The 26,539-nt window shown below is 45.4% G+C and overlaps 1 protein-coding gene across 3 annotated transcripts in view; it reads right to left on the minus strand.

Annotated features, from left to right (window-relative positions):
- BACH2 (BTB domain and CNC homolog 2) overlaps positions 1-26,539 on the minus strand; it is a 357,131-nt gene that overhangs the window by 14,598 nt on the left and 315,994 nt on the right. For all 3 annotated transcript variants that reach the window (XM_059401068.1, XM_059401070.1, XM_059401069.1), the window contains one exon: positions 1,326-2,918. In XM_059401068.1, coding sequence (XP_059257051.1) covers positions 1,326-2,918 — 1,593 coding nt within the window. The remainder of the gene's footprint in view (positions 1-1,325; positions 2,919-26,539) is intronic.

The raw sequence follows: 26,539 nt of genomic DNA on the forward strand, positions 1-26,539 counted from the left end.
GCTACATGAAATCCTTCCAGTATGTGGCTGTCCTCTCCATTTTCCCCCAGGCAGTCACAGACCAGCCCGAGCGGCTCGCTAGCAACACCAGGAAATGACCACGGGGCATCTCTGCAGTTGGCACAGGGAGCTTTGGGATCTACTTTCAAAACACGCCCTAACTCAAACCTCATGTGCTTCTTGCCAATCTCACAGAGGCTGAATCCCCTGCACGTGGCTCTGTGAAAAGGCACGTAACCCCGTGCGGCATTTCTACCGTCTGGTTGGGTTACCGTCCCCGCTTTACTAGGGGCCGAGGTCCTGGCTGAGTGGAAGCGGATGGAGGGCGCTGGCCTAGTGAGGGCTGGGCTTCTCTCCTCCTGCGGTTTTCAGGTAAGCAGCTCTGAGCAGGGGCCTCTCGCCGCGTCTGCTCCCGCTGCTCCCGAGGCGGGCCTGAGACCCGGGTGGCAATCTCAGGTTGGCTCCTTGTCAATCAGCCAGACAACACCAGATCATGACACAAGATTCCCTCAGATCTTTGCAGGGGTCTTTCATGTTACAGCGGGGAAAGGGAAGCGGAGGGGGTGTCTATTCTCTCTCCTCAGCCATGGGAGTGTTGCTCAAAATGTGGTTGGTGGGTTCCCGCTCCGTCTCCCAGCATTGGTATGAGGGATATAGAGCATGAGAAGTTACTTTGCTTTCAGGCTGAGCAGAAACAGCTACTCACCCCCACTCCTCCTCTCATCATTAGTAGGGAGCTCGGGAAACGATCCACTGCATAGTTAGGTACGCCTGACCAGGGTGCTTCTGCAGGGTCCTGGGACCGTGATGGAGGGGGAGCGGTTTGTGGCCTGCACTGCCATGGACAAGGGATGGCCCCGGGGACTCCTGCTGACAAGGAAACCTTAAGGGGTGCTGCACCAGCACACTGCTATTGTGGGTTTGTCTAGTGTCAATCAATCAATTTTGAAAGTGATTCTCCGTTTTCTTTCACCCTGGAGGGTGATGAGTACAGCACCCTTTCAAAGCAGGTGGAGAAGGAGAAAGGGAGGAGAAAGGTGGAGAGCTGAGGTACCCGACCCAACACACCCTTCATTCATTGGACTGAATGTTTTATAGTAAGCAGCTTGCCTCTGCTTGTTGAGTACCAAAACCTAGATCAAACTTCAAGTGCCTTCTAGCACAAAAGTGGCTAATTTGGAACAACTGAAACATCCTGCCTCTGTGGATGGGAAGGCAGTCCCATTCCTGGAACCTTGAATCTGGGAGCGGTGGGGCAGCAGGTAGAGTCCAGATAAAGGACCACAAGAGTGGATCACATGCTTGAATTCATGCGGGTTCCCTACCTCCTGGCCCCTGTCCTGCACGGGACACGACTCACTGTCTGCTTCCGAGAACGATCCGGATTCGTCGCTGGAGTTGGTTCCATAAGACTGCTCACATTTAATTTGGGGTCGGACTTGGTTGTACATTCCATCTCCCATCAGGCCTGGTTCCTGATGTTCTGTGGCTAGGAATCTGGCTCCCTGGGAACAGGGCGAGGAGGAGAACTCGCAGAGAGGGAGGCTGCAGGGCGAGCCCCCGCTCCCGTCCTCTGCGTAGGAATAGGAGGAGCATGAGCTGGAAGTCCTGGTCCTGGTCTCCAAGGGGGGCGAGCGAGGGCAGACTTTGATTGGCACCGGGCAGCTAGTGTTGGGCCGTATCCTTCCCGGCAAATGGTCAGCCATCAGCCCACCGTGGGAGTAGGCCTGTGAGCTGGGGAGGGACTGGCCAGCCCCCACCCACAGACCCTTTGGCACCGGCTCGGAGAGGTCTTTGTCCAAACTGCTTACCCCAGAATACGAATGCACCGCAGTGCTCACTTGGTCACAAGCGCTCGAGGAGAAGATCACACTTCTCCGGTCCAGCTCTCCTTCCTGTTTACAGAGAGCCTCCAACCCAGGGCCCTTGAGGGGCGACCCCATGGTGAAGTTGGACACGTCCTTCTGGCCCAGGTGAGGCTGTCCGTAATTCCCCGGGAAAGGGGCATAGTCAGTTTTAAGGTCACCCTGAGTGATCCCCTTGTCAAAAGGGCACGCCGAACTCCTGGCAAAGTGCTGCTGAGAGGTACTGGGCAAGCCAGACAGCTCCACACTATTTTTTATGCTGAACAGAGACCTTAAACAGGAGGGGGAGGACACGCTCCTGGATCTCTCCAGGCAGGTGGCCCCGGCGGCGGGGGCGGGGCCGGGGGCGGGGCTGGGCTGTTTCCGGTCCATTTCGAGGTCCCCGGCTCTGTCCTTGCTGTCCGGCTCGTCTCCGGACAGGCAGAGCGTGATGCTCTCCTCCTCGTTCTCTTCACTGGGCGGCTCACTTTTAATCTGCCCCACGGCAAGCCCCGGCTTGAGGCTGTTGCTCGAGTTCTCTTCACCGAATGTGCTTGCAAAACCTGAGGTACTGTGTGACGATGCGTTATAGACATTCTTGGTACATGCAAGCTGGTACTTCTTGTATCTGGGGTACTGCGTCAGCGCGTCCTTCTCGGAGCTCTCCTTGGTGTCGGCCGGCACATCGGACTCGGGCAGCAGCGCTTCGTCCTTCTCGGCTGCGGGGATGGTGGTGGCCTCAAAGCTGATGGGCTCTGGAAGCATCTGGTCCCGGGGGCAGGCCATCTTGGCCGTCTCGGAGTCCATGGTCTCCTCCTCTTCCTCCTCCTCCTCTCCCGCGGAGTCCTCGCGGTCCTCGGGTGGGCGCGGGCACGCAGCGTCCTTCCGGCACACGAACAGGCCATCCTCGCTGTTCAGGAGCTGCGTCTGCAGGAAGCTGAAGCAGGAGTCCTCCAGGTTATGCATGCGCAGGAACTCGGCACAGCGGATGACCTCGCGGATGTTTTCTCTGCTGAGTAACAGCTTGGCGGTGTAGGCAAACTGTAACAGAGGCCCAAAGCCCCTGGCCGTGACCTGCAAAACAAACAGGGAAATTGCCGACGTTACTACCATCAGCATGGCTATTGTCCCGAATCCCTCAACTGAAGCGGGATAACCAGACAGTGCTAATGTCCCAGAATAAAGACTGCAAAGGAGCAGTTAATCCCGCACTGGGTCAGCAGTGATTCCGCTTCCAGTAATTAGTGCCTGTCTCGTGCGTGCCTCCGCACTCCATCGCCCCGCACACGGCACTGAAAATCACCGGGGTCCAGTGGCTCCGCAAGGTGACAACCGGCTCAGGGTTGACGCTAATGAAATATCCTGGCAAAAATACCTGGTAACAATGGGAAGCCTGTTAACTCCTCTCCCAGTCACACCCGTGGAGAGCCCTTCTCGTAAGGAGAGGCGTGACACTTGAGGCTCGCTCGAGCCAAAGAAAGCGTTCTGTTTTTTCTTGTCCACTGCGAACCTGGCAATATGGCCTGTTAAAACCTGAAAGTCCGCAGGGGTCGGAAAACCGTTTTCCTTCACTTAACAAGTTAAAGAATGACATGGAAGCAACTGCTGTGTTTCTCATTCATCATGGTTTCCAGATGGGACTTTTCAGTCCTCACATCCTACCTGATCTTACAGGGATACCTCAGAGAGGACAATAATCCAGAGCAGTATTCTCAACCCCGAAATCAACTGCTGGCCCAGAAAGAACGGGGGTTCCAGAACTAAACAGGCCGACTGCCATTTAAATGGTTGAAGCTGCTGAGCCGCCCTGGACACAGGCTGTTCCTTCCCTAATTATGAGCAAGGGCTTTGCCATGCAGCTGCCTTCTTTCCTGCTAAATCTTCAGAGACTCAGACTGCTACTGTCATGTGCTCCTCACGCTTCACATTTTATCGATTGAAAATGTGCTATTTATGCACGGCTTTGTGTCCGCACACACCCCCATGCACGCAGAGGGTGACTTAGACAATAAGAGATGCCTTGCCTAAGGCCAACTGTTCTCTCAGATGGAAGTGGATTAAACTTGCTGGGGTTCAGGGCAGGCTTCCTCACCCTATATGGAAACCTACATGCATCTTCTAGGTTCTTGCAAACACCACTGACCCCTTCGAAAGGGAAGGCAGATCTGCGGAGTATGGGTAGAAACTGAATGAAAGCAGCCACCATGGGGTCCTTGCTGGAAGCTCTAGGAGCAGTTATTACAAAATATCTGCTAAAGGCATAGGTGTAGAGCAAGGTGAGCTGGCCAGTTCTGCAGCTGACTTTCACATGAATTCACAGCGGCACACACAGCCAAACTCTCGTAGGAACTTCTATCCCTTGCCCATGATTCAACTTGGACACTGCCTTATCCCAGAGCGGTCTCCCAACCTCTTACAACATACAATACCGGCCTCTTAGCCCCATTGCTAGTGTGAGGAAAATGCCCTGGATTGTTCAGAGCAGCACCAATTTTTATATGCGGCATTCTTTCCAGTAAGGGAAATTTCCTGGATATATAACTGAATGGATTTTAATTGGTTCGTATTTCGGAAGGACTTTAAATAAAATTCCAAATTAAAAAAAAAAAAAAACCCCACCTCTGTCAGATAATGAGTCCCAAGATATTGGGTTAAAAAAAGAACACAACAGAAAAACATGACCGCCAGACTCACATTATAGCTCCACAAGGGCAATCACTGCCGTCTCACTTTTATTACACTTAATTGGGTCTGTTTCTACCGCTAGACAGCAAGCTCCTTCAGATCACGAACGGCTTCATTTCTCTTTATAACTCTGCATCTGATTAGGGTCTCTAACGCGGCACACACCTGACAAAAGCCTGTGTGGTACTGAGATGTCAGAAGCCCACTTGCGCTCCTCGCATACAACTGCAGTGTTCTGAAAGTAACAAGACGGTCTGTTCGGTGACTATCACCTCGAATGACTTTTGGAGCAAGTCACTGCGAAGACCACTAATCCACACCAACCAACCAGTCAGGGCAGTGGACAGTCCTTATTTGTCTCACTATTGAAAGGGAGCTCATCTGACCTACCTTTGTGTCCTACTAAGCTGACATGGTAATAGACTCAGCAAATGCAGTATCTACTGTATCTGTTTTAGGTACTCTCCCCCCAGGAACCTTTCCGAGGAAGTGCAAAGCAAGGAAGTACCCATTTCCAAGTGACCAAAGGACGCGATGGGAATGTCACATGACCCATTTCTTCGCTGTAATGTGACTTCGCCACAAAGAGAAGGATGGCCAAATCGAGGCACAGCTGACCCCTCCATAAGGAAGCATTTTCTGCTCCGCTCCCAGGCAATTTGCCATTTGCTGAATGGAAACACACATCTCAGGTTTGCGTACGTGTGCTCAGTATATGGGAAGTGGGGAAAACTCACCTCAGTGTTATTTATGTTTTTTTAAACAGTCCTCCCTTATGGGCATTCTGTTTTTATTTTGATGCCGTTGGTCTCAGTAAGTCCTGCCACTGTTCCCCACTATGGCTGCTTTTAAAGAAAATTCCTAGAGAAACCGGGAACACCCCCGGGGATGATTAGATTAGTCATGGGTATTGCCACCGACACATGGCTCCAAGGAGCTGGAGAAGAGGCCTCTCCAAGCAGGACAAGTGGGTGCGTAAGTGTGAGTGGGACTGATGGTGCCAATGAGCATGGTCTCTACATCCCAGGTCACATCACTAGTCCTTTTGGGCCAAGGAGACATGATAAGCTTGGAAGGATCATCCTATGGTCATAAAAGAGTCATGATTAAAACCAGGATTGTAAACTCTCATTCAAATTCAAGGTCAGAGGCAGTGGTGTCCTCAACATGAAATTTCAAGAGTCCGTAACTAGCTCTCCCCTCACACGAGTTTAAATCCTGCTTTGTCACATTCCGTTCTGCTAAATTTTGCTCAGCTTCTGTGTGCCAGGCTTTGTCTAGTTACCATCTACCAAGTGCTCCTGGTGCCCAGCGTCACGCTAGCTTGTTCTCATAACGCACTGCCAAGAAGGTATGACTGCCTCTGTTTTGGAGACAAGGAAACAGAAGGAGGGAGGTGAAGGAATTCGTTCAAGGTCGTAGAGCTGGGATTCCAACCGATGCGCTATGAGGAACGGAACGGATAAGTACAAGACTAGGCCCTGTGCCCAAGAAACCTACAATGCAGCTTTGTAGATACACCTTAACAATGGAAAGTTAATTATCAAGTTACAACATCAGTCAACAATGGGAAAGCTATCACAAGATTATATGATCAGTTGTCAGCTGAGAAATCCCTCCCAGTTCAGGAGAGAAGGTGACTGCTGAGGTCTTAAACCCTCATCAACAGGACCTGGAGTGCAGTGAAATCGCTCTGTGTTCACTGTGGGTCAAGAGCTGCTCTGATCTAATGGGTACCTTCTGAACCACTCTGTGTCCCTCCGAGGAACCCATCTCTGGTACGCTTTAGGCCAGCTGTGTTAACTCCAAATACACAAAACAGAAAGCAAGTGCCCATCACACCTGCAGGCCATGTCAAATCAGGTAGATGCTTTCTAAATACTGGTTTTAGGATTCATCTCGGTAGCTTGCACTGACTTTCCATTTTTAGGAATCATTTAAACTCACTCACTGTACTCAGAAAGCAAACATCCAGGTACCAAGGGAAAGCTGTATGTTTATGAAACCGCGATCACAAGGCTGCATTGTTATTTACTTTCTGTTTTTAACGAGTAAGGCTCTGATAATGGGAAAAATAAGAAGGGATGGGAAGTGGAGACGCACACATAAAACTAACGACCCATAAAAATGTTATTTAAAAAGGTAATGATCATAAAGTTAAAGTGGAATGAAGTGGCTAGAAATAGCAAACCAGTTCCATTTCGCTGATGGTAATGGAGCCGTGCGCCACTGCTCTAAGGGAAGCAAGCTATCTCTCTTGCCCTCTGGTTGCTCCCAAGCAGGTGATGACCTTCTCCAGTAGTTGGCACACACAAGGCAAGTGGCCTTGACCGTGGAGGTTCAGGTCTGAAAGAAACAAGGTCAAACTACTGAACTCGTGTACCGTGGTGTGAGGCCACCTGAGGATAATGGGTTGCAAATATGACCCACTGAAACTATGACCCTTAGCCTTTTGTTCCATGGGTTCTGATGTACCCTCTCCATGCTGTTGGTGGAAGGAGGATGAACCGAGGAAAACTCAGCGGGCATAGGGCATGTTGAGGTGCTGCTTGCAAAGCTCCCTCTCCGGAGTTACCCGGCTTCCTGCTGGACAGAGATCCTGAAAGGAAACATCTAACAGTTTCCATCGCTCTGGATCATTACAGGGATCAGGCAGTGGGCTTCAGTGGCTACTGAAAACAGGGCTTGGGAGTTTTTAGGAGACTTGCAGCAGCGTTCTCTACTCAAGCCGCGTGATTAAGGTCTTTTCCGTTGGTTCTGGCAGTATTTACACGCGGTTGTAGCACTGAGCTCCTCCTCAGAGGGTGGACCAGATGAATGGGGAGATCCCGGGACTGTTTTCTAGGGGAGGGATGGCACACTTCTCAAGGCTGCTGAACTGTGGCCTTACAAGCCACGTCATGCATGCTTCCCCGATAAAGACGGATCTCTTATATACTTGCAGGGGCTGGGGAGATGACAGGAACAAAGCTATGCTGGATGGGCTTTTTACTACACTGAGCCATGGCCATCCCTCCGAACTCTTTGCACAGCAAGGCACTTGTCAAAGAAAACAACTTTGGGGACAACTCACTCTTCCTTTCCACCCCCACACAGCACTGCATTCCATTCTGCAGGAGGGAGACTGATTTGGTGATGAGGTGTCACTTCTAATCTTAATTAAAAAAAAAAAAAGATTTTATTTATTTATTTGGCACAGAGAGAGAGAGCACACAGGCAGGGGGAGCAGCACGCAGAGGTAGAAGAGCACCTCCTGTGCAGGGAACACGATGATGGTCTCAATCCCAGGACCCCACAATCATGACCCTAGCTCAGGGCAGACATTTAAGTGACTGAGCCACCCAGGTGCCCCTAATCTTAATTTTCTATAATCAATAATCTGTATTATCATGTTTTTCTCCCCAAAGCAGTATGTTATACAAGAATATTATACTTATATCTGGGTGTATTTGTATTTGTTAAATTAATGAACTTCACTCTTTCAACAAAGCTTCTGGTCATTTTAGTATTAATTTAGCTAAAGATAGAACCAGAGAAACCAATCTTTTTTCCATTTCCATTTTTTGTAAAAACAAAAATAAACATTTCAGTTGATTTATACATAGAAGCATGTAATTTTATATAGTGTTTTTTTTTTCCCCCGAAAGAAAGTAATTATCTATGCTAGTAAATGTGGCTTGAAAGCATAAAATTGTCTTTCCTCTCCCTTGCAGGCTTGATTTTGGGTCTGCAGCCACAACATAGAGATGCTCTCCTATTTGTAAATCTGCCCCTTGAGATTCTCTACCTGAACATTTATTCAATATTTTTCTTTACCTTTTTTTCATTCATTCATTCACTCGTTCATTCACTCACCAACCATTACTGGGCACTTGTTGCACACTGTGTGAGAACTGAAGGAACCAGTTTTCTAGGATTCAAATCCCAGCTCTATTGTGTACCTGCTTGGGAACTTGGGCGGGTTACTTAACCTTTCTGTCCTTCAGTTTCTCCAGCTATAAGACAGGGATACCAACAGTGCCCATCTTGTGGTAAAACCTTTAGAACAGGGTTTGGCATTGAGTAACAACAATTACTGTTACGATTATTTAAAAAAAAAATGAATACAAATAGTTGCTTTCTCCAAGGAGCTAAGAGGGCGAGCAGGGAGACAGATGTTTAATACAAAGGTCTATAATGTAATCTAAGTGTGGAACAGGTATTTAAAGGGTCCTAAGGGAGGACCAAAGCAGGCGGCAGTAACTGCTCAGAGCATTAGTGGAAGCCTTTCTGGAAAAGGTCCCTTTGCCTTGAATGTTGAAGGCTGAGCTGAAGTTCATCAGAATAAGTCAAACAATGGCAAATCTCACTCCCTTCTCCTTCTGGCTCTTCCTCCAATGCCACTTTATCTGTAAGACCCTTTCTGGGCCTTCGATTCACAACTGCCTCCCCCCCCCCCAAAGTAGTTACGTGATTTCCAGGAATAGCCGAACATTAAACTAAGTACAGGGTCCTTCCGACCATGGAGCCCTGAACAGCTTGTGTGTCTATGACTATAGCCTGTCAAGACACACACACACAGGCATGCATGAATGCACAGGCCCTCTCCCCTGCAGTTGAGACAGGCTCCCTGATTTTAGTGGGGCTGACGACATCCAAACAGTGGAACTCCATTACACTAAAACTCCAAAGACTAGCTGGCATGGCTACTGGGATCGGCAGCACAGGTCAGTGGTCCCCAGCAGGGCCAGGAGTATCCTGGAAATACATGGTCTGCCTACTAAGGTACTTTTTGGTTGTTTTAAAAAGGAAAATCAGAAAAAAAAATAATAAAGGAAAATCAGGTAGGTTCAGTGAACAAAGACCTGACTTGAGTTGACTCATATGAGACTCTAGGTTTCCCCATAACGAAGAGTCATGATCTCAGAATGGAGTCTGTTCATGGACTCTGACTCCCTGAAATTAATTCCTGGGAACTCTTGAGGAAGGATCCCACAATAAGTCACATTTTCACTGTAACTATTCCTGTCACAAGGGTTTGCGAAAACATATATCTTGTAGTTGTTCCTAAGTCATGAACTAAACAGAAACTTGTTTTTTTTTTTTTTTTAAGATTTCGTTAATTTATTTGTGAGAGAGAGTAAGAGAGAGAGAGCACGAGCAGGGGGAGGGGCAGAGGGAGAAGCAGACTCCCTGCTGAGCAGGGAGCCCAATGCAGAGCTTGATCCTTGGGACTCAGCAACCATGACCTGAGTCGAAGGTAGATGCTTAACACACTGAACCACCTAGGCACCCCTAAATATAAACTTTTTTTTTTAATTAGAAAAACTTTCATGAAACTTATTCAGAAGTTATTCAGCTCAGAACTAAATTTATTTATCAGTGTCTGTCTTTATCTTTCCATCCATCTAACTCCATCTGTGTCCTAAAGTAACATTACTTTAATACAAACAGGGGAAATATAAATAATTCTGACCAACCACTAACTTTGACTTCTATAACTTAATTTACTTTGGTCTGACATTATAACCTCATATACTACGTCTTGACTATTGTCTCTTGGCTTTATGCCAATTCTTTTTTCTGTTCCCTTTTGTAATGCTGGCAGAGTACATTTCTCAGGCTTCTTTGCTGGTTGACATTATTAGATTCTACCGATAGGGGGCACTGGTGGGATATCAGAAAGTGAGAGGAAAGATGGGGTTCTTTGTTTCTTCTCTTTCTTTTCCTTCCCTGGCTGTGTGTTCTGGGGAAGGCTACATCCTTGACTCCGTGCTGGAGTTTTTGGCCAAGGGCTGTCTCCTTCACAGGTACAGGTATCAGCTCCTTCTCTAGGCTCCTTGTTTCCTCTCTGGCCCTAGGAGTGGTAGCTGCTTCCTATAATCACTAATCACTGAGTTCATTTTTTTAAAAAAAGATTATTTATGAGAGAGGGAGAGAGACAGGAGCAACGGCAGAGGGAACAGGAGAGGGAAAAGCAGGCTCCCCACTGGGCAGGGAGTCTGATGCAGGGCTCCACCCTAGGACCCTAAGATCATGACCCAAGCTGAAGGCAGACTCTTAACCGACTGAGCCACCTAGGCGCCTGAGTCACTGAGCTGATGCTGCTTCCCCTTTCTGTTCTTCCAGTTTTCCAACACCTGTGTAACCAATTCCTTGTTTTATATCCCCTCTGTTTGAAACACCTGGCATTGTTTCTGTTTCCCTGACTCAATCCTCATCCACTTTACAGACAAGGAAGCCAAAAAAGGTGAAGCCCAGAAAGTCCAGAAAGGTGAAGGGATTTTCCCAAAGTCACACAGCTGGTCAACCAGGGTTTAACTCAATTATTCTGACCGTTGAGTTCAACTCTCCTGCTTTTTTCTCAATCAGGTATGGTTATCTTTCTCATGTAAGAGACAGGCAAAATTTATATATGACATACATATAAGATAATGTATTCATATTTACTCTAAAGGTATAAATGAAAACAGGAAGTCTCCCTTCTGAAAGATTACATAATGAAGTTCATGGAATAATTTTAAAAAATCTAATTTCAGTATAGGTGTCGATCCTAAAATAGGTATTAAATAGTAGTAACTTTTTACATTTTTCAGTGTAAAATGAAAGTGAAAAGCATCCCACTCACTGGAAATGAAGTAGTAAAACCTGCATCTAGGTTTATAGTTTCATTTGAAAAACCGCCTCCAACTGAAAATTATTTTTTAAAAGAAGATTTTAAAAAATTACCTAATTTCCATTTTAAATGACCCTTTCCCCATTCAGGAAACCAATGATCTTCCTAGACCAGAATTCTCTTGAGTCAAGGTTTGGTTTTACCTCCTCAACCTTTTTAGTCATTTCAAACCAACCATCAACCACTTGATCTTCAACCAGAAAACACAAAACATTTTTTAAGTCTTCCAGGTGTGAGAAGTTGAGTCCCTCATCAGAGCCCTCTAAGTTCTTCATATCAAACCAAAATTCCCACCCTGGTAACCTAACCATTTATGAGCCCTTACACCTTCCTCACTGCTCTCTTTAGAATGACCCTGAGTTTTACTGCATCCCTAGCAGGGTATCTGGTCTGAGTAAATATTCCAGTCACTGGCATGGAGGACAGAACTATCACCTCCTCAGTTGAGATCCTATTTTCTAGGAATACCAACTAAGTATTTCATTGTCATTGAATACTTATGGTGCCATCAGTGAACATCTCTGAAGTTTTTTTCAGCATGTGTTACTGATAAGCCATGTGTCCATCTTAATCTTGCAAAATTGATTTTTTTGACCCAAGGGTATATGCTTGTGTCGATATTCAGATTTATTGTCCAGACAAATCATTCCCATTATACAAATTGTTCTTCAGTCAATTTTTTTAAAGATCTGCTTTCTTCCTTTTTTAAAAAAAATTATGTAATTTTCTGATTTCCATCTAGACTTCTGATGCTTTCCTAGGTTCTGAAATTCTTCCAAGATTTTGACCATAACAAGATGTTCCATAATCATGTCTAGTTTTTTTCCCTGTAGTTTGGGGGGTTTACTTCATCAACATTGGGAACTTGGGTATTTTCTTAGTGTTCATTTACCTGGCGTTTACATTCCCTTCTCCAAATTCTTCTTACTTTTCTATCTAATAGACAGTCTCCTTGAAACACAATATGGAGGTAACTGTGGATTCTGCTATCCTTTCGTCAGCCCCAAGACCAGCTGTTGGTTGACTTGCCTTCTTGCCCTAAACAGAACCATTCATTTATTTTCCTTGTCTGCTTAAACCCACATGTCCATTGGTGGATGAATGGAAAAACAAAATGGTATACAAAGACAATGGAATATTGTGTAGTTTTAAAAAGGGAAGAAATTCTATTATATACTACAACGTGAGTAAATCTTGAGGTCATTATGCTAAGTAAAACGAGCCAGTCACAAAAAGACAAATACTATATGATTCCTCTTTTATACGGTGTCTGAGGTATTCATAGATATAGAAAATATAGATTCATATTCATAGATATAGAAAATAGAATGGTGGTTACCGGGGCTGGGGTCAAGAACAAAAGGGGAATTGTTGTTTAATGGGTGCAGAGTTTCGGATTTGCAAGATGATAAGAATTCTGGAGATCCTGTTTCATAACAATGTGAACATTTTTTAGGTAAGATGAATGTTTGATGGACATCAGTAGAGATCAGTTAAAATTGGTTAAGATGGTCAATTTCATGTTGGTTTTCTTTTTATTGTAATACAAAAAGGTGTTGAAATATTTCAGACTGTACAAAATGTCCTCTTTGACGATCACTTTCTCTAAGATGACAATCTCTTTCTTCTAAGGATCCTCTCATGTGGGGAGGACTGACTCCTATCAATTCCTTTTAGTTAGTCAGTATTAGGAACAAAATAGCAATTCTACTCTTGTACTCTCTACCTTCTTAAAGGTGAAACTGCTAGTAGAGGCAAATCAGTAACTACTCAGGTATTCTTTTCTTGGTTGAAGAGAATTCTGGGAGCTATTCCTATAGTTGAAGTTCTGCCTCATGCTTCTCCTTTGCTCTAATTTTGTAAATATGGAGTTCCATCTCAGAGCCATATTTCAGCGTGATGTCCTCTTGCTCATTAGGTTACTAAGAAATTCTATTTATCACCCTGGCAGTAATTTCCAATTCAATTTTTTAATTACTCCTGCTTCACCCATTGATGGATAGACACTGGAGACTATAAGTATTGCTTCTCTCTTTCCCTTCTCCTTGGTCTAGCCAATGATTCACCTAATACTTCACACTTTTACATCAATGTCAAACCTGCTTGCTTCCGCGATAACTGATGTCATGAGGTTAGCAGGATATTCATCTCCCTCCTTCTCTGACCACTTTTAGTTTAAAGCATGAGCCCTGTGCACTGCAGGTTCTTTATAACAATTAGTTGAACTGAATTGAGCTAACCCTAGTAATGCCCACCGGGGCAAGCAGGCAATTTGAATCCTTCCTTCACATGACAGTCCATCACGTATTTGAAGACATCTGTCATGCCCGGTTAGGGATTTTTTTTCTTCAAGAACTGAAGTCATATTTTCCATCAGAAATCAAAACGGAAGAAGTGACAGATCACATGTCTCTTGTGGAAATGTTATTTTCTAGCTGACCTCTGGCGCAAGTGGGTTTATGCTCCACTAATACGCCAATAGCCATGAGGACCTGGCGACGTCAAGGGTGGGCCACTGGTGTTTAGTCAGGAAGGTAATTCGATCCCGACAGCTGGAGATACTCTGCTGTCCTTTTCCCCCTTGCCTTTGCAAAATAGGAATAAGTCAGGACGTGCTGAAGAAATCATATACTTGAAGGGCTTTTGAGACGCAAACATTAAAAATTCTAAAAAGATGTATATCATCTTCTCAATGCCTGCCTCATTGCCTTTGCAAGGAAAGTGGGGGTTACTGGGGCTCCTGGAAAGAACAAAGCTGTGGATTTTGCCTTATGGGCATGGTATATATGACAGCAAATAATAGCATTTCTGTAGTCTTTAGTTTCCTTCATCTGAGTCCTTCTTAACTAACCACCATATAACAGAAGCTGAGACACACTGACGGCGTTAACCAAGGCTCAACACTAATTCCGGGTAAACGCGTATATGGAAACCAGACATTTTGCCCAAGGGACAGTACACTCTGATTTCTCCTCCCTTCTCCTGTTTCTACCATGGGCTTTGCCAACAGAGAAGAGTTAATGCTGATGCAATGCAGGCGCCATCTGTGCTCTGTGAGGATTTAAACAGCGGCCGCTGTCAACACAAAACCCCCATCTGTGACTGGCACAATGGCTGTCCCGGGGGGCTGTCGGGACTAGCAGACAGAAAGCCCGGGCCCTGTGGCCTGGGGGTGAGGAGACCGGATGAGACAACACCCAGAATCCTGGATAGGAACACGAAATCAGGGTTGTCCCTCCATCTCCTGGAGTTCTCATCTTTTCTCTAGGCGATTCCTGTCATAAGGGAAGGGAATAGAGAGGAACCGAGTCAGGCCATCTGTGTGGCCATGGTTGCAGGTTTGGGCCAATTGGTTGGGCTTTTGCCCTGCAGCCTTCCACAGCCCTTCCTGGGACGCAGGCTCGCCAGGCCGGCCAATGACGTCCAAGAGGACAGGGAGCAGGTCATTGCTGAGACGAGCGGTGTGTTTGAGACTTCAGACCGCTGGGGCATGAGGGCACGGTGCTGTTTTTGACAATGGAGTCATCTCTGGCAGCCCGGCTGCTGAAGCAGGGGAGCCAGAAATTCCCAACGTCAGGTTGGTTGTTTCCAGTCTCTGTGGGGCTGAAACACACTTTCCATGCTGACTTGGGGGATGGCGAGAAAAGGAAAGAAGTCACAGTTGCTTCCAGAAGGGGCAGTGGATTCTGTTCTGGGGCATCTATTTTGAATGCGGCTAGGAACGGTTATGAAAGACCTCTTTGCTTACAGCTCCTAACTAGGAAAACACCTTTTCTACTAAAAATAAACATATCCAAACATTCTGAAAACATACTCTTGGTTTTTGACAAATACCACATCTCCAGAACACCAGGCGTTCTTGGTTTGAGTGAATCAAACCACTCCCGAGCACACCTTTAAAGATGTGAGGTAAGGCATCTACAATACCGGGGGTATTCCAGCATTTTGATGGGACTCTAGTCACTGAAGTCGGAAGTCTTCTGACCAGCAAACCGTTCTAGAAAACAAGCCCTCCAGTTTCCTGGCATTACTGCCTCAGGACGATTTGGCTCATGGAGGGAGGAATGTAGAGCCCATCCACAACACATTGCCAGCAGCCTTCCAGAGTGGTGTAGCTCTGAAAGCCCCAACGAAGCAAGCAGGTGCCTGGATGGCCTCATCATTTCTTTCTTTAACATGCGTAGGAGGCTTAAGAATCTTTAGGTCACCACTGTGGCAAAAGTACCGAGACTCAAAGCAAAACAACAACAACAACAACAACAACAAACATTTCTCCTTCTCTCTGTTGATACCATTTTTCCTCTCCCCTGTACCTCCATGATCTCTCGGGATTGCCCTGGACAGTCTTTAGGGGAATGTTCCCGACACAGACTATGACTGTATTTCAAGCAGCAAGTCCCTGCTTTAGAGAGCAAACTTCACGCTCTTCTCTGGCTTCCCAGTGTCCCCCAGACTGATGCCCTTTGCCATCTCATTTCCAGTTGTTTTCTTGAGCCAGACTGCAGCCTTTCTCCTGTATTCTAGCATTTGCTCAGGCTGTGCTCCCTGCCTAGATGCTTTCTTCATTTCATTTTGCCAATTCCAGCTGTACCTGGACCGGTGTCGGGGGTGTCCATCAATACGGAATGCAAGGGCCACAAGAAACCCTTGCAAAGGAGGTGGTTATTTAACTGGACCCTATGCCCAACTTGGACAATAGCTGCTGTTTATAGATACCCAGTCCTGGCATTTCCTCACATAAGAGCTATTTTGCACTGTTATCTAAATGTTCCATTGTGACTGGCTTTTTTTTTTTTTAAAGACTCTATTTATTTATTTGACAGAGAGGGAGAGATCAGAATTAGGCAAAGAGGCAGGCATAGAGAGAGAGAAGGGGAAGCAGGCTCCCCACTGAGCAGAAAGCCTGATGTGGGGCTCGATCCCAGGACCCTGGGATCATGACCTGAGCCGAAGGCAGAGGCTTTAACCCACTGAGCCACCCAGATGCCCTGAGTTGGTTACTTTTTGTAGAATTCAACAACATCACACATTGAAAAAGGATGAGCAAAAGGTGACATTTCCATGCCAGTGAGATGAAACAGTATTCAAAAAAGTTTAAGAGTAAATCATTAGATCACAGAGAAGTGTTGGAGCCATTTTTGTGTACAGACTATGTTTCTCGGACAAACAAGATACTACTCAATCAGCAACCCCAAAACATTTGATCATTTACCTTGTTGGGCACTGAGGTAAATTTGGAAGAAGCAAACAGTATAGGTTTACTGTGGAGAAGCTCACCATGGGCTATCCACAGCTAGAGAACAAGTAAGTGTTAAAACTCTATACGGTTGAGAATCCCGTGCCTCAGGCTTTGAGAGAAGAGGGGTGAGCATGGGCTGTCGAAGGGCACTAAGCTTGGATGGGAGCAGGCTGGAAGACAGGAGAGCCCAAGACCCCTGCGAGTCAATCTTTGCCCTCCAGATATTGCGGTTCTGTTACAGTCTCGTGGTCTTCTAGCAAAGGACCTTCCATAAACACCTAGGATTTAACAGTCTTCTCTACCCAAGACCAACCAGTCCTCACCACCCCATCTAAATGAAACTTCAAATGTACCCCATAAAAGGGAGCACCATGGGAGAAAAAGAAATGATCCACTGGGAAGAAGCTGATAGTCCACAGAAGAAAACCTTAGGGCAAAACAGATGGGGCTTCAGGAAAGGACGCAGCCACCATCCCTCAGGACAGCAGGAAGACAGGAGCTGGTCTGGAAACGAAGGCTGGGCATGTTAAGTGGTTGAGCAAAATGGCTTCTTCCCGAGCATGTTAAGTTAGAATCTCAGAAATTTAGATTTGGGGGTGTGCGCTCTTCCAGATGGGCTTGAGAAAAAGCAAAATCAAAATCCTCTTTTACACTAAAGTAGGAGAAATGACATACTTCTCCGGGATGCTATTTCAGAAAGTCAAATGGGGGGAAAAAAAAACAAGGTAAGCGGGTAAAATTATGAAAGGTCTCAGAAGTGACCACAATCGGAGAAAGAAGTGGGCAGGGTCAGAGCTCAGAAGCTGCTCCGGCGGAACCAAGGAGGCCAGGTGAAGTCCCGTCGCCCTCTCCAGGGAGTGTCATCCCGCTAGTTCTGTGGCAGGACCTCGCACTGCCCTGTTCCAGGCTTCGTGCCCCCGACACAAAGCACCCCCCGAGCCAGCTGTGGAGACCATGCCACATTCTTACTCATAATGGGAGGAGAGTATGGTGCGCCCCTCACCACGGTCAAGGAGCAGATACCAGAACACTTGAGCTGCATATGGAAGGCACAGAATGTCAAAGGGGTTTTTATTGCACCTGACCAGATAATTAGGTAATTAGCACAGCTAACTGATAGGGCACATCTTCCAAGCATCTGTACCCAGCATCTCCAGGGAGGACTATTTTCCAAAATGTACTATAAGTGCTTTTTATTATAATTTTTTTTTCTTTCTTTCTGGAGAGCATTTCATGTCTCAAAAAGGATGCCAGGCACGTTTCTCTTCCGTGCCAGGATGGCCCTTTTTCACGTAGTCCAGCTGGACTGCAAACAACAAGGAAGTGAATCTGTTGCTGGTCCCCTATGGATCTTACAACAAACCCTGCAGCGCTCTGAGCTTCTTTGTGAACCTGCCAAGCCCCCACCTGGGGGGTGTGCAGTGCTAGGAACACCGTCTTTACCGAAGGACAGAAAAGACCAGGAGAGGGAGCACAAGAACACAAGATACTTATACAGAGTTGGGTTGTAGGGCACGTCATAGGAAGAGAACAAGGCAAAGAGAAGCAAATTGCCTCAAAAAATATATGTAGAATCTGAATGGTGTACTTTTTTGTGTGTTGGGGGAGGGCATTTAGGACCTCTTATTTGTTCATCACATAGAAAAAATCTTTTTTTTTTTTTAAAGATTTTTATTTATTTATTTGACAGAGATCACAAGTAGGGCAGAGAGCCAGGCAGAGAGAGGGGGAAAGCAGGCTCACCACCGAGCAGAAAGCCCGATGCGGGGCTCCATTCCAGGACCCCGGGATCAAGACCAGAGCCGAAGGCAGAGGCTTTAACCCACTGAGCCAGCCAGGTGCCCCTCACATAGAAAAAATCTTCACCTGATTATATTGAATGCAGACCCGAAAGGCTATTCCGGCTGTTCTTGTTTGTTCTGGATCATCATATGACTCTAAGAACTGTCAGCAATTACTAGCGCTTTAGAGCTGCCTTCCCTAGTCATTGTAGTTCCCTTTCACCCCACGGTGACCTGGGAGCAAATGCATCAAAATGGCAAGCGTGCAGCCTCATGTAGAGACCAGCGAATCCCAGTTCTACGACAGTGCTTAGCTGGGTTGGCTTTGCATGCTGAGCAACCAGGGTCATCCAGTTGGAGGCAGTGAGACCAGGCATCACCCCCCACCGACTGGGGACTCCCTCTCCAGGGTGCTACTGGGGACCACCTTTGCAGTAGTAGGGTGCAGCTTGCTTTATTCCCTCAACAAACATGGACTGACTGCCTCCCATATGGTTCCCTTGTCTTAGGTGCTAGGAAGATAAAACAACGAATAAGAAAGAAAGGGTGCCTCACCCGGGATGTGCTAGGCTGTTGGGCCAGAGACGAGTTGACAGGTAATGACAACACCGTGTAAGAGCCGCACTGGGGGGGAGACAGGCAAGGACGGAAGGGGCACCTATGTCAGACGAAGTAAGACAGAAGGGGAGGCCCGAGGGAGGATTAGACAGGTACTGTGTGGGCACCAGTGCTGCACGTGGGAGAAAAGGTAAATACACAGACCCATGAGCAAGTCTGGCACCCTGGGCGGTGAGACAGGAGTTCAGCTCCGGTGGGGTGCTGGGGTGGCCACAGGTGACAGTAGACATGTGAGCAGGGGCACGGGCAGCACAGTCAGCCTAGGTCACACCGAGGAGGCTGGCCAGCAATCGAGAGCCACCGGGGTCTGCCGAGCAGGAATCCTGGGGAGATGAATCTAGCCACAGCTGGGGGACGACCTGTGCAGGGGCACAGGTTGGTCAACGCAGTCCAGGCAGGTGCCAGCTGTGGGCGGAGAATGGATCGTGACCGTGGAAGGGAGGTTTAGACAGAGTAGGAAGGCCAGGAGGAAGCTGAGCTGTGGATGTGTGAGAGCACAGATTGAGAGTCAGATTCAAGGGGACCCACTGCTTCTAACCAACCAACGGAGGCCAGAGCCTGGGTACAACACTGGTGAAAAGGGGCTTCCAGTCAGAGTCATCCGGGACACTTCACCACATGACTGACAGGATGGGGACTGTGTAAAGGCTGAGAGGCATAACCAAGGTAGTCTGGGATTCAGAGTCATAAATTATTAAGGAGGATGTGGCTCTGAATTCTGTGGCCTGGAGCTTTCTTTAAAGGAAGGCAGCCACAGAGGCCAGTCACTTGTTTTAGCCACGGCAGGACGTAGAAATTTTAAGAACAGCAAACGTGCCCAATAATTCATTCTGGCCTGGCCAATGAGAGAGAGGTGATAGTTCCTATAGAATGTGAGAAGTCTGTTTTATTTTAAAATAAAGATGAATGGAAGATAGATGAACTCATAAAACAAAATGACTTGTTAAAAATCGCTATGCTGGGCGCCTGGGTGGCTCAGTTGGTTGGGCAACTGCCTTCGGCTCAGGTCATGATCCCGGACTTCCAGGATCGAGTCCCGCATCAGGCTCCCAGCTCCTTGGGGAGTCTGCTTCTCCCTCTGACCTTCTCCTCTCTCATCTCTCTCTCACTCATTCTCCCTCAAGTAAATAAATAAAAATCTTAAAAAAAAAAAAATCGCTATACTCAGAGATGGGGAAAAGGCAACCTTCCTACCAGGCCCTGTTCATTGATTTTTATGATAATTGCGGATCAACTGACTAGTTCTGTGGCCAGAGCCTGCCTGGGTCTCTAGAAGCCTCTTCCATCATCACTCAAGGGGACCTCAGACTTCAAAGTGGACCTTTGGAGACTGACCGTCCTGTTTCCCTCTTACAAGAACTCTTATGATCACATTGCACCCAACTAGAAAACCCAGGGTCATCTCTCCATCTCAGTCCTTCACTTAATTACTTCAGCAAACTCCCTTTTTCCACGTAAGGTAACATATTCATTGATTTTGGGGGATCAGGACATGGACATCTTCCGGGGCCCGTAATTCTACCTACCACACTGGGTTATTATAAAAATCTGTATAGCTGTTTTCTTAGACATGTCTTATACCTTGTGCCTCAAAACCGAGGCCCCAGAGAAAATCATGTCCTTACATAAGTCAAGATGACCTAGATATTAAGGTCTTTATTTGACCAAGCAGCATGAGCTCAGGGATCATTGATGGATAGAAAGAAGAAGAATGAAAATTTATTTCAGATTTCAGGTGTTTTCTCGTGCTATCATTTTACACTTCAATTTTTTCAGGCTCTTTCTTGTTCTTTCTTGCATGAAGGCACATTTCTCTTGCTAAGCTCATGGTGATGTCTGTGTGGCACAGGAAAACCCTGAAAGAAAGGTGGAGATGGGGCTGTCTCCAAGCTACAGCTGACTGCTGTGGCACCCTGGGCCTCATTTTTCCACCTGTTTAAAACACAGACCCCTGGGGTGCCTGAGTCGCTCATTCGGTTAAGCACCTGACTCTTGATTTTGGCTCAGGTGAGGATCTCGGGGTGTGGGCTTGAGCCCCATGCTGGGCTTTAGCTTGTTGTCCTCCCCCTGCTCCTCCCCCTGCTTGTTCTCACTCTCAAGAATTAATAAATAAAAAAGAAACTTAGAACCCCCCCAAAACCCACAGAGAACTGCATCTTTAATGAGTATTACTATCATCTCTGAGGCAAGAGGTTAAGAATATGGGAGTCAGGGGGCACCTGGGTGGCTCAGTGGGTTAAGCCTCTGCCTTCGGCTCAGGTCATGATCTCAGGGTCCTAGGATCGAGCCCTGTGTCGGGCTCTCTGCTCAGCGGGGGGAGGGGGGGCGCTTCCTCCTCTCTCTCTGCCTGCTGCTCTGCGTACTTGTGATCTCTCATTCTGTCAAATAAATAAATAAAAATCTTTAAAGAAAAAAAAAAAAGAATAGGGGAGTCAGGCTGCCTTCTATCCAGGCTCCTTAACTTAGGTGTTGACCTTGGTACAAATTAATTAACCTTTCTTGCCTCAGTTTCCTCATCATACGGAGATTAATAATAATAATAATAATAATAATAACAACAACAATCCCAGACAGTCAATGAGTTAAGCATGTAAAAAAAATGCATGGAACAGTGCCTGGCACATAGTGAATGCTCAGTAAAGGTTATTTTTTAAAATCCTCATCAGCATCACAATATTAGACATGAAGGCTATCTGAAAGATAAAATATAGCCTATTTCTTTAGTGCTGGGTCAGATGAATTTTAAGACCAAGGTTTTATGATTCCCAATATATCATAGAAGAAAAAAATAACTCCCTGATGTTCTTAATTCCCATGCATCATGCTGCGTTAGCAAGATCTTTTAATATTTCTCCTTGCTGCCAATTAAGGGCACCAAGTCAAAGTTGATATGTAAAAATTACTGTTCCATTATCACCTGATGGCCTTGCTAATAAATCTTGGCTTAATGAAGCATATGTATCTTTTTAGTAGAACAGAGTATAACCCAAACTAGAGGGACAAGAGCTCCAGCTTGTTTACAACAGGACCTTCAGAAAGCCCACTGCATAATTGCGTGCCCATAAATACTAACGCTGTAATTTTCTTGGATCAAAGATCATTTTCAAAAAGTAAGCACATGCACATCTATACTCGTGGAAGCTCCTCAAGCAGGTTCTACAAGGTCCAGTAAGTCAGTTTTGAGAGGAGGCCTTCCAACAGCTCTCTTCCACTTGAAATCTGAAGTGTGGAAAGTGGAGTGGATGTATGTTTTTGGAAGAGTCAGCAATAGAAAATAGAGTACACTCGTAGCTGTAGCAAGCCAGGATGAATTTATATCGTGAATTTTAAATCGGGCTCAGAACTGGCTTGTGTTAGCCATTGAAAAAAAATTCCATTGATTTTGGGCTTCCTGATGAGGTTTCCTGGGTGAGGCAGACCTTTGACTGAAAGCCAAGTAAAGCTTTAGATGCAGACTTCTCCATTTCCCAAAGAATGTGAAGAGGGAGAAATTGCTAACAGAATTCAGGAACAAAAATGAATATTATATTTCTACTTACTAGCAACTATCTTGGTATTAAACCCAGCTGATTTGGTTCTGTCCTTAGGGGCTGAAATTCTTCCACTTTATTCTTACTTCTTTAGACAGACTAAGAACTTGGTTACCCCCCTCTTCAGTCTTTCCCCCTTTTCTGTCTTCTATTCAAATACCTCTACAAATGTTTATAATGGAACACAGTATTCCATAGTATTAAAAAAAAAACCCAACTCTGTAAGTCCATTGATCTTTTTTTCCCCTCTTGATCCTAAGATCGTTGTTATTCTGCTCAAATTATCTTTGTATTCACTTGGTACACAACACGTGCTCAATAGAGTTTGTTTCTTCCTTCTTTCTTTGCTTGGCTCTTATCTGATAATGTAGTTCTTCCTTTAGCCTTTGGTTTACAAACCATTTGCTAAATAATTGACCCTGAGAGCCTCCTTCAGAGTCGACATCATTTACTGGGAAACTTAGCCCAAACTGTGATAACTCTCATAAGGCATCTTGGAAATGAAGAGGTTTCAAAGGAAAATCAAGTCTCACTTATCAAAAATGAAGTGCTTTTGTTCTCATTTCAGATCTAGTGGCAGAAGGGAAATACCAAGTTTTAGAGGTCCCAGTGAAATATTTGACAAGATATGTGAAATGTTTTTCTTTATTTGGGCTGCTTGTTTCATAATACACTTGATGTGTTTCACCAGAAAACCAAGGTCAATTCAATTGATCAAACATGATTCCAGTGACAGACACAGACACATACCCATAAAATGCTCACATTCTCCCAGTTATAATGACACCGAATCTAATTTAGAACCACAAGAGCTAGGGAATTAAGAGTTAATACTTAGTCCCCCTCCTTAATTCATCCTGTCATGCCTGAGTATCACTTCTCCTATAGCAAGCAAGATCACCCACTGTTCTGAGGCCACGAGACAGAGAATGAAATCGGCTATAACATTTTGTGTCACAACGACAGTAATTAGGGATGAGCCTGCAGAATAAGCTTGGGTGCTCTTTGTATGTGAGAGCGGGAAGCAGGACAGGAGAGGAAGAAAGGAAGACAAAATAAAAAGAGTAGGAAATGATCTCAGGGTCCTGGGATCGAGTCCCACATCGGGCTCTCTGCTCAGCAGGGAGCCTGCTTCCTTCTCTCTCTCTCTCTGCCTGCCTCTCTGCCTACTTGTGATCTCTGTCTGTCAAATAAATAAATAAAATCTTTAAAAAAAAAAAAAAAAAAAAGAGTAGGAAAGCAGGCGCATTAGCCGCAAGCGAGCTCTCCCTTGTCTTCTGTTGTGTTCATACCGAGGGCATCTCTGGGGCAGGGTGAAGGCTGCTGCTTTCATTACACACACAGGCTATTAGCAGTCTAAACTCCCAAACAAACTTGAGAGACTATATGAACCACGATGATCAACCTGATAAATGCTATGGTCTAACGCTTTTACATGCAATTGTGCGTGTGGGCAGGAAAGGCGGGGAGGGGGGTTTCTCTTCGACTCAGGGAAGTGCTCCTTAGTTTGCTTATTTTAGGAGTGGTTTGGATTACTGCTCTTTCTACAACATTGTGCGTCATATATACCCACTAAAATGAGACAATCACTCTTTTTTTTTTTCCCCCACACTTTATTTATCATGAATTACTGCTTTAATTTTTAACCTGACCCAGCAGGAAATGATGGGTTTAACCCCATGTGACTCTCGTTTGATTATGGAATTAATAAAATCTCTGTTACCAAATAGAACCCATTGTGCTATCTGAGGGCAACAACAAATTTAAGGAGGGAATCGCCCACTCTCTTCTCTGATGCCTTCTCTGTTCAGAGCAGGTAAAATCACACACCAAAAAAGAAAAAGGAAATTTACTAACTTGCCTCCTTTATTTGTTACTTTACCATAAAGAGGTCTGTTCTATTTATAAATTCATTTCTCTTCAAGGCTTTCTCATCACAGGACTAGGTTCTGCCAATAGATAACATTATTCTCAGACTGTCATTTGCCCGGAAACTCTTAATGTTCTTATTTCTTGTTTTTGCAATTTGCACAATTTTATCACACACGGAGAATCACTATCTTGATGCTATCTGTTAAGATATACGATGAACTTCCTCCTTTTCCTGTTGAATGTACACCTCTCAAAGAGAAGAATGACATCATGAAATGAGGGTTCTGCTTGGATATATTTAGAAAATAAATACACTTGTTATTAGGACTTCTCACAATTATGATAAAAAATACCTACCTGAACCTAAAACATGTGCAGAAAGTTCGCTATTATCTTAATCCTGAATTCCATTATATTTATATCACAGATGTTCTGTGCTGACAGAACAGTCTGAGCTGTCTGGATTTGCCAACCTAGATTAATAAGTACCCATCACGAATCATTAATGATGCCGGTTCCAGTTCAGTGATCGAAATGGGTAAAAAAAATTTCATTTGATTCTTTTCCTTATGAAAGAGCCCTTGGCTTTGTGATGCGCTTCTTTCTGGAAAAAGTCCTTTTGAAAGGAAGAATACCGAAAACAGTGTAAGAAGTGCTAGAGAAGAATAGAAATTCATTTTAAAGCAGCGTACCATGTACAAATGCTGTCTTACAAATAGGATTATTTAATTTAAACCTTAGATCTGTCAAGCTCCATTACTTCAAATGGAGCCTGTCGCTTCTTGAGTTCATTATATATCGAGATTATATTACAATTTCTGTTAGGTTAAGTCAAGGCTGAGATACAAGGCGGTTAAAGAAATAATTACACAGCAGCGTCAGTAAATAGAGCAAAGTCACTGCAGTGTTCCGAAAGGCAAAAAAGTCATCTTGCTAAATGAGGATCCAAGCTGTCCTGTACCAAGACTGTTCCTAATAAATAAAAGGCCTCTGGGAAAAGTGCTGAGCGTACGCTGGATCTATTTTCAGCTTGCATCAGCAGCTGCTGCCCCTGGGATCACATCTTTACGCGTACTCTACACCATATGTAATCACTCCAGTGCTGCAACCAGTAAGATAATGAAAGAGCATGGCATAAATCTATACTTGAGTGGAATGCTAAATGAGGAAAATAATACAAAAAGGGGGGAAATAAACCGCATTTTCAAGTCATTAGGAAGAAAGACTTTGACATATGAAGTGTTGCAACCATTAATAGCACTTATCATATAGAGTGGAGACAAAGAGACAAATTAATCAAACTGACAGAACTGGGACATTTTATGCTAATGCAGGCTCCCGGGTTTTAGTCTGTATTCCTCTGTGTCTGGAAAACTGATACCATTACAGGGCAGGAAATTGCATGAATAACATGCAACAGATCATAAAAATTCACACACCAACTGCAGAAACCCTGCCAAGAGCTCTGTAAAAACAAGGATGGAGAGACCTCAACAGAGAAACTACCAGCAAGTAATGCATGCAAGTAAGTCCAGGAGTATTTCCCATTCATGCACCGTAATTAACCATAGGCTTCTCACTCTTGTGAGAAGTGTAGTGGCAAACCCGAAGCCTAGGGAGTGGACGCTGAGGCCAGCCAAAGAAGGCTGCCCAGGCCCTCGTTCAAGGTCGCTGGCCATCAGTTGGGGCGAGGGCCATGTGGAAATGTACTGGCTGGATTGTGTTAGCATAAAAAAAATGCAAAATAAACATAAAAACATTAAGAATTTAAAAGGGAGGAGGGAGAGGAAAAATTGATAATGCAAAGAAAAAATAAAGGACCATTTCCATGTATGTTTGTATAAGTGGCAGAAATAAAGAGAACCAAATACTCAAAGGGCTTTTAAAAAAAAAAAAAATTTAAGTATTTTATTTATTTATTTGACAGAGAGAGATCACAAGTAGGCAGAGAGGCAGGCAGAGAGAGAAGAGGGAGCAGGCCCCCTGCTGAGCAGAGAGCCTAATGTGGGGCTCGATCCCAGGACCCTGGGATCATGACCTGAGCTGAAGGCAGAGGCTTTAACCCATTGAGCCACCCAGGCTCCCCCTGAAAGAGCTTTTATGAAACACATGCTGCCCCTGACTTACAAAACAGCCCCCACTTTGTGAATAAGCTGTGCTTAAAAGTGAACGGCAGACAAGTCCTCAGGAAGGCTCGCCCTTTGTTCTCCAGTTGTGAACACCCGTGGTGGTTGTTGGAGTCGATCCCACTGGCTCCTTAAAACTCATCCATAGAGATTTCTATCCCTCCATAGAGGAAGCTCATGCATCCCTGA

This window comes from Mustela nigripes, chromosome 5 (assembly GCF_022355385.1).
Source record: "Mustela nigripes isolate SB6536 chromosome 5, MUSNIG.SB6536, whole genome shotgun sequence".
Taxonomy (NCBI): domain Eukaryota; kingdom Metazoa; phylum Chordata; class Mammalia; order Carnivora; family Mustelidae; genus Mustela; species Mustela nigripes.